This window comes from Naegleria fowleri, assembly GCF_008403515.1.
Source record: "Naegleria fowleri strain ATCC 30894 chromosome Unknown tig12, whole genome shotgun sequence".
Classification (NCBI taxonomy): domain Eukaryota; phylum Heterolobosea; class Eutetramitea; order Acrasida; family Naegleriidae; genus Naegleria; species Naegleria fowleri.
In genome coordinates, this window is record NW_025407944.1 from 226,960 (window position 1) to 235,174 (window position 8,215).

The following is an 8,215-nucleotide window of genomic DNA, read 5'->3' on the forward strand; positions in this document are numbered from 1 at the left end:
TTGTGACAAAATGAAAAGTTAGGTGTTAATACTTGGACTTATCCAAATCGTCAAAAAAAGGATGTTTGAGAGCTTCCTTTGCTGAAATTCTCTTGCTTGGTTGATATTCGAGCATTCTCGTCAATAGATCTACACCAGTGTCATCTAATCTGTTGCAAATTGCTTGCAAGTGATTACCTTTCCACTTGGGGAACTTGTTGTTGAAGCTAGCAAAGTTCTTCAATTGGCTGACACCAGGCCACATCTCTTCGTTTGGAGTTCCCAAAGTTTGGAAGATCTTGAACAACATGTCAATTTCAGAGTCTGCTGGGAAGAGAGGTGTACCATTCACCAATTCTGCAAAGATACAACCAATCGACCAAATATCTACAGGTGTTGAATATCTTTCACTTCCTAATAAGATTTCAGGAGCTCTGTACCACAAGGTCACAACTTCATGGGTAAGTTTACCACAAGGTAATTGGAATGCACGAGCCAATCCAAAGTCAGCAAGCTTGAGCATCAAATCATTGTCTCTTGTTTTTTGGACGAGAATGTTTTGTGGCTTCAAATCTCTGTGGATGATTCGAGCTGAATGGCAAAAAGCAATTCCCTTTAAAATTTGATAGAGACATGACTTGATCAAGCTCATAGGAATTGGAATTCTCTTCTTCTTTTCGCCTTCAGTTCTCTTATATTCGTTCATAAACTTCTTTAAATCCAATTCAATAAATTCAAAGACGAGATGCAAATTATCATCTCCATGGATCACTTCAATTAGATTTACAACATTTGGATGGTGCATCTCCTTCAGTAAAGAGATTTCTCGAATCGAGGTACTTGGTACTCCTTCATCTTCGTGCTCAAGACGAATCTTCTTTAAAGCGACCACTGAATTATTCGTCAAATCAATGGCTCTATAAACAACACCATAGGTACCTTCTCCGAGCTTGTCCTGTCTGTCGTACCTGGCAAGTCCTTTAAAGAGATTTTGATTATTCATGGCTTGCATCTGTTGTTGTTGTTGTAATAGATGTGTTTGGGGGTTGAGTGTGAGAGTACTCATTCTGCTGGTGGATGATTATGGTGATGTTTTGCTTTGGTTTCAAAAGAGAAAAATATTGAGAGACCCAACGGAGGTGTGATGATTCGGGCCAATCGTAAATATAGGGAGATGGGCTTGAAGGGTCTTCAAGTGTTGTAAATTTTTTTAATGTTTTATGATGTAAATTTTAAATGTGTAACGGCTAGATTTTAAATTTGCGAGTCGAAAAGTTTACAATTCTAACGTTTTTTTTATTGAAACAACAAAAATAACCACTGAATTTACAAAAATTGGAGACACTCCCCATTCCATCTCAAACAACCATAATAACGCAACACTTTATTATCCCAAAAGTACAAGACGGACTTTTTCATTAGTTCATCCTGAGGACAGTCGCAAAATTCTTAATTTCCAAATAGCAAGTGAGAGAGAATAAACAATTCGCCAACCTCCACACACAAAAATATGCAATCATCAAATCCCAATGTTGCCTCCGATCGAAAGACAGTCCTACGTCTCGTGGAAAGTATGAAAACTCCAGTTCAGAGCTGTCTGAAAGGAGGCTATTATTTTGAAATTCAGAAAAGTTCTCTTTCTCCTCTTCTTTTGCAATGCGTTTGGCAGGCATGATTGTGTTTGGTCTCGTGTGGTATCTTTTGGTATTTCATTCGAGTTTTCTCTCAGATATCCTTTTACCAACAACTGCATCATCATCTGCAGTCTTCTCGGAATCGATTGATCTTGCGACGAGATTAGCCTTTGCAAGCAAGTGTTTATTTTGTTGCATGTTGATCTTTCCGGTTATTATTCAATCCATTGCTTCCAAAAGGTTGAGTAATGAAACGATCAATCCATTGCTCTTGGAACAATTGGCTCAAAGCAATTCAACCAAAATTAGTGATGATTTGAGAAAGAAGTTTGAGCAAATTCAAATTTGGCAAAGAATCTTACAAAACAGCTTGGAGCAATTTCTAATCTTTGCAGTGAATATTGTGGTTTTGTCCTTGTATTTAGAAAGAAGAAATATGAGAGTATTAATATTTGCTAGTGCTACCTTCATCATCAGCAGAACATTGTTTGCAATTGGATACTTGAAACATTATGCGTTGCGAGCACTTGGATTTCCTGTTGGAATGTTGATGAATGTGATTTTAAGTGTGAGTGTGGGTTATCTGATGATCACACGCGATGTATTACCTTATTTTTCAAGTTAGTTCAAGTTAATGGATGGATTGACTTTTAAAGTCGTTTTAAAAGTTGGGTTAAATGGCGAATACACCACAACCTCTTCTCTATCAATATCTAAATGTCGTAATGCTCTCAATATTTTACTCTGTGATAGCTGCTGTTGCTATTGTAGCATCAATATTGTTGGATGAAAGTTCCAATCGTGTTAAGTTTTGCATACACTCACTCGAGGCAATCAACAAAGCACCAAAATGGGTCACATTACTTCCATTTAAACATAACTCAATAAGTCGTGTTAATATTTCACTAGTTGCGATAAATTGAACACCTCGATCCCCAATATTGTTGTCACTATTTGAAATATATTTGGCTCCTTCCTCTCCAATATGATTGTTGTAAAGACACAATTCCTTTAAATTATTCATGTATGTGCTTGAAGTAATGACCTTTACGCTGTCATTCCCAATATTGTTGTTCATTAATTTCAATGTCACCAAATTTCTCATATTGTAACTTGATACTATTGCTTTCACATCGTGGGTTTGGACGAAATTTGAAGTAAAACTTAATGATGTCAAATTTGACAAGTACGGACTGTTAGCAATTAATTTAGTAGCCTTGAATCCAATATCATTACTGCAACATTCAAATTTCAATAAATTGGCTATCAATGATTATTGACCAATACTTTCAGATGATCATATCCCACAAAATCTACATGAATATTCAATTCAATCAAATTGATTTTCATGGAACTTGTTGCAAGGAGATGCACATGATGAAGAGACGTCGTCGTTTTATGGAATGTCCAACAAATGGGCATCTTTTGTGAAATTCTCAACCATTGCTTTGAAATTCTCCTACCAACTCTGAGAATGAATTCTGAATTTAAAAATTGAAAAATACAGAAAATATGATCATCACACAACAATAACTCTGAATAATTGAATAATTTGGATGAGAATTCATGCTTGGAGATGCCACAGTTTCAATTTTCTTTTTTTGTGATTACATTCTTCTTCATTTCTCTGTTCATCATCATCCAATTTTTCACTTCTCTTTCTGTGTTGGGCAGCTGAAAGATCAGAGCAAGACATTTTTTGTTCGTTCGATATTCGATATCAAGTGAGAGAGTTCTTATTGAACCCGAATTCGATGAAGGAAACTGTCTCGACAAAGCTTGTTGAGGTACCACTAACTTTGCTTATTCCCTCTCAACCGTGTATACTCAACGGAATGAATATGTAACGCAAACCTAAAAAGCAACGGTAGCTATAGGATTCGAACCTATGCGGGATTCCCCATCGATAGTTGCTGGGTGATTGCTTGACAGTAATCATTGATTGACGCCTTGACCACTCGGCCAAGCTACCGTTGCCAAACAAGTGCAATCTTAATTTGCACCATTCCATTTCTCCATTCAACAACACACATTTTAAAAAGCAGCCCACGCAGGGTCACAGCTCTTCTCTGTATCATCTCCACCCGCACATCATCGAGTTCCATATTCTTCTTCTTGACCACCACCAAATATTTTCCGATTTCGATTTCAAGTGTTGATGAACTTGTTTTGCATTAGATCAACACTTGAAAAAAATCTAATTAGTTTATTGTTAGCACCACTGGTGCTGGTAAATCCGTGAGGATTGGGGTTTGTTTTTGAATTGGTTTTTTAAACCTTGAGTTTTCATAATACTTGGTGTGACATTTACCAACTAGTAGGGTGAGAATTGTTTGGATTTCAGGCCAATTTTGGTAAATATTTGGTAAATTTTTAAAGTTGGGCATTTGAGTATCTCGAATCATTACTCCGTCAATAATGAAAACTTTCCTTCTTTCACAGTATCTTGATTCTTGATAATCGTTGAGGATACATTGCATTGATGTAATATCTAGGAATTTAGTGTAGAAAAAATCCCTAAAGCATTGAGTATTAGGGCAATAGTATATGAAATGTTTTAGAGTTCCGGGGCATTTACAGTGAGCGCATTGTCTTTCCTTATGTTGTTTGATATGGTTGCTTGTTAAGTTTCTCCAGATTGACCACTTAGTATTTGTGTCAATTTTAGATTTGATGAATTTTAGATTGATAGATGACCAGTTCTTGGTAAGGTGTAGACTGGAATTATCTCTATCAAATTGGCTAAACATTACATCATATCTTTTTCTTTTGTATGGATTTTTTGATGTCGAAAATAATGGTATTAGATGTGGCAAGGATGGTTTGGTTCGAAAATAGCTTCTTAATGTCAAAATAGTTGTGCTCTTGAGCTCCTTTCTTAGCTAATTCGTCAGCTTTGATGTTTCCTTTGTTGACATGACCTTTAACTTTGATTAGTTGAATATTTAGATTGGATTGTTGAATGACCTGTTGATATTCATGCTTGAAGCAGTTAAAAATTCCGTTATAGGCTTTGTTTTTCAAAACGTGGATGGATATTTCACTATCTGTGTGAATTTTTGCCTTAGATTTAGGTGGAAGTATCTTTAGTGATGTGAGTATTGCTGATAATTCAGCAACGTTATGTGAGTATTCGCTGTTAATTTTGTATGAGAAATCTTGGGTTTCTTGGGAATTGTTAACTTTGGCGGTAAAGCCGAAACCTGTTGAGTTGTTGAGATTTGATCCGTCAGTGTAAATAGTAAAATTCTTTCCTTTGAGTTTTGGAAAGATTTCGTCATTGTTAAATTGTTGAGGTCTGATCTTGTATTTCTTCATTGATCTGTTCATTTCCTTAAAAATCGAATTTTCGTGTTTGATTCCTTCTGAATATACTTCTCTAAGAAGTTCATTATCATTGTTAATAAGATACAGGGCTGTTTTGATTCGAATTTCATCTGCAAAGATATCGAATCTTGGAATACCAAGTCCGCCATAGGTGATTGGGAGGTGAAAATAGTTTGTTGGACTAGCATTATGCATGAAAATTTTCTTTCTTATTGCTTTTCTTACTTCAATGTTAATTCTATCAACAAGTGATTCAGGAATGTAATTTGTTCGTAAAATGTGTGTAAATAAGCTAGTGCATTTGGCAAAAATTACTTTCTTAATGTTTGTTATCTCCATTCTTTTCAGTGGAATATATTTGAGTGAGAGTTGAAATTGGAGGATTCTTTTTTCAATATCTTCATTTAAAGTAGAGTCATCCCAAGGATAGTGTCCAAGTACTCGAAGGTTTTTGAATCTTGGTATAATAGTACCGTCTATCATTGGCTTCATTTTGCTTTTAGTTGGGAGAGTGGTTGCCATGGATTTTGAAGGATTAATTTTTAGACTTAATTGGCCGAGCCATTTAGAGATATTATCAAGTCTTTCGTTATAATTGCAGTATCTGTTTGAAACTAAATTAATGTCATCAGCAAAGCAGAGCAAACCAATATCGTTAATATTAAGCTTGGTTGGTTTGATTGAAATTTTCCATTGTTGTATGCATTTGTCAATGATGAGTTGAGTAATACAATCATATATAAGAGGAGCTAAAGGGCATCCTTGTGGTATTCCTCTTGTTTTTGTGAATGGTCTAGAGAGATGGTGATCAATTTCTAGCTGTAATATTTGACTCTTGTATGAGTTTAGTATAAAAGTTTTCAACTCATCTGGAAACTTACAATGAGTGAGAGCTTTTTCAATGATATGATCTTCAACGGAATCATAGGCGCCTTCGATGTCTAAGTTTACCAAAAGGAATGACGACTTGTTCTTTTTGGCTAGAGATGAAAGTAATAATCCGTGATTCATTGTGTTTCTGTGTGAAATAAATGCTTGTTGCCTTAAGTTGATGTGTTTGGAAGCCCATTGTCTTAATTCGTATGCAATTATGTTGAAAAGTATTCTGTAATATATTGGGAGAATGGTTATGGGTCTAATATCATTTAGTTTTTGAATGTCTCTTTTAGGGAGTAATTTAACCCAACCAGATTTCCATTCTTCAGGGATATTACCTTGTTGAATGCAGTTTTCAAATTGGTCAGCAATAAGTTGTAGATGTTCGTCTTTGAGATTACGTATAATTTGGAAGGATATTGAGTCTAGACCGGGTGTGTTGGATTTCATTCTCGATATCGCCTCTTTAATTGTTTTAAGGCTTATTTGTGGTATTTTCGGTCCTTTCTTGACGGTTGATGGTGGATTTTCAAAGTCTGATGATTTGGATACTGAGGTAAATTTTGTTTCAAAATGATGCACAATTTCTTCTTCAGAGAATTGGATATTTTTCCAATCTATTGATTTTTTCTTTTAGATGTTTGTCAAACTGGTAAATCATTGAGCTGTCATGTTTGTTGAAATTTTCACTTAGTTTTGCTTTGATATCAGCTCCAGTTTCCTTGTATAGTACTTTGATATTATTTCTTAGTTTTTCAATTTCCTCGATATTTTGACCTTTTCCTTGTGTTACAAGATGGAGGAGTTCTATTTCTTTGGTTTTGATTTCTTTCTTATTGATTGTGTTAATGTATTTGAGATTGGTCTTATCGTCTTTGAAAGAAAATTTGTTAACCATTTCTGATATGTCTTTCTGAAGTGCATCAAATGAATCATAGTGTGATTCGTTCAATGTTGTTGAGATTTGATTCATATCTTTCCTAGAGATGAAGTTTCTCCAACAATAGTCTGTTTCGAACTCAATGTCAATATAGAACGGTAGATGATCATTTTTGGATATTGGTGGCAAAATAACTTCTCTGATTATTCTGATGTTGTTAGAAACGAAGATATGATCAGGTCGTGATTTTTGAACTGAGTTGATGACTTTTCTGACGTATGTGTAATTCTCTGGGATGATTAGTTCTTTGAGTTGGAAACACTCAATAAGTTCTTTCCATTCTTTTTCTCTCGAATTTTGTGGTTTCCTTGTGTTGATATTGAAATCTCCTAGCACAATGTTGAATTCATTTTCACATTTTAGTAGAAGGTGAATAATAATGTTGATTATTTCATCATCATCTTCACCATCAGATGAAGCATAAACCGTAATGATGTTAATAGGTTTGTTTCTAGAGAAAAACCTTGTCCATTGAAGTTTTCCTTGTATTAGATTTTCGTTGGATATGAATCGTTTTCTTTTGTTGTTAAGAATATGGAAGAGAGCTGTTCCCTTTTGAGCTTTTCTTGCTCCAAATAGTGAATTAAAGAAGATACTTCCATTCCCTTTGTTATAGGCTTCTTTTTGATCTTCATATGTTTTTAAGTGTGTTTCAGTAATTGACATGATTTGGATGTTATGATTGTAGCACATCCCTTTGATTTCATTTGTCAATATTTCTTTTGTGGCTGTCTTTATGAGCCCGTTGCAGTTAAAACAGCCAATTTTCAAATTACATTTTGGTGACTTAATTGTTCTTATTTCCAAGAGGTTTATCACCTCTTCTAGGTTCTACTATATCTTCTTCTTCGTCATATTCCATTTCATCATCACTATTTTCATTTGGTTTTGGGTGATAAGATTCATCATCTTCATCTTCTACATCATCCTTGGATTCATGAATTAATTGATGGTACGGTTTTGTCAAATGTAATTCAATATTTTCCATTTTGGAAGCTATTTCGTTGAGTTTTTCAAAAATGGTCTGTATGGATTTTGTGTGGTCTGTTAGTGTATTGGTGATGTTTTGTATTTGTTTAGAATGTGATTCCAGTTTGATTGAGTTTTCAGTACATTCTACTTGAAGTGATTTGTGATTCTTTTCTAATGCTGAGAGGTCATTATTGAATTGGAAATTATTGGTTGCACCAGTCACTTCGTTTTCTTGTTGTTTTTTGAATTTTTCTACCAAATATTTGGTTGTAGATATGAGTTTTTTTGAGGTTGGTTTTGTGCCATTTGGTGGAGTGATACTTGTTGGGAATTTTGTAATTTTTTCCAATTCTGCAACATTAGTTGCTTTGTAATTGGCTATATAATAATGCTCTCCAGGGCGATATGGGCTAGGTTTGTTAATAATCTCTAAGTGGTTTGATTGGAAGACACAGTTGCTTTTTTTTTTTTTTTTTTGTATCGCAGT

The 8,215-nt window shown here is 34.6% G+C and overlaps 5 protein-coding genes across 5 annotated transcripts in view; all 5 read right to left on the bottom strand.

Annotated features, from left to right (window-relative positions):
- Window positions 1-25: 25 nt before the first annotated feature.
- On the bottom strand, window positions 26-1,045 carry FDP41_011785 (uncharacterized protein; the record flags this gene model as incomplete). Its single annotated transcript, XM_044702232.1, has 1 exon — window positions 26-1,045. The coding sequence occupies one exon, from the start codon at window positions 1,043-1,045 to the stop codon at window positions 26-28; it is 1,020 nt and encodes a 339-aa protein (XP_044566637.1).
- A 1,307-nt stretch (window positions 1,046-2,352) lies between these two features.
- On the bottom strand, window positions 2,353-2,691 carry FDP41_011786 (uncharacterized protein; the record flags this gene model as incomplete). Its single annotated transcript, XM_044702233.1, has 1 exon — window positions 2,353-2,691. One exon carries the CDS (start codon window positions 2,689-2,691, stop codon window positions 2,353-2,355), a length of 339 nt encoding a protein of 112 aa, XP_044566638.1.
- Window positions 2,692-4,367: 1,676 nt separating this feature from the next.
- On the bottom strand, window positions 4,368-6,266 carry FDP41_011787 (uncharacterized protein; the record flags this gene model as incomplete). The annotated part of the gene is made up of 1 exon (XM_044702234.1): window positions 4,368-6,266. The coding sequence occupies one exon, from the start codon at window positions 6,264-6,266 to the stop codon at window positions 4,368-4,370; it is 1,899 nt and encodes a 632-aa protein (XP_044566639.1).
- A 142-nt stretch (window positions 6,267-6,408) lies between these two features.
- On the bottom strand, window positions 6,409-7,422 carry FDP41_011788 (uncharacterized protein; the record flags this gene model as incomplete). Its single annotated transcript, XM_044702235.1, has 1 exon — window positions 6,409-7,422. One exon carries the CDS (start codon window positions 7,420-7,422, stop codon window positions 6,409-6,411), a length of 1,014 nt encoding a protein of 337 aa, XP_044566640.1.
- A 121-nt stretch (window positions 7,423-7,543) lies between these two features.
- Window positions 7,544-8,215, bottom strand: part of FDP41_011789 (uncharacterized protein) — a gene marked incomplete at both ends in the record, with an annotated part of 1,869 nt that continues 1,197 nt past the window's right edge. Inside the window, one exon of the mRNA XM_044702236.1 lies at window positions 7,544-8,215. This exon is cut by the window's right edge and continues 1,197 nt beyond it. Coding sequence (XP_044566641.1) covers window positions 7,544-8,215 — 672 coding nt within the window.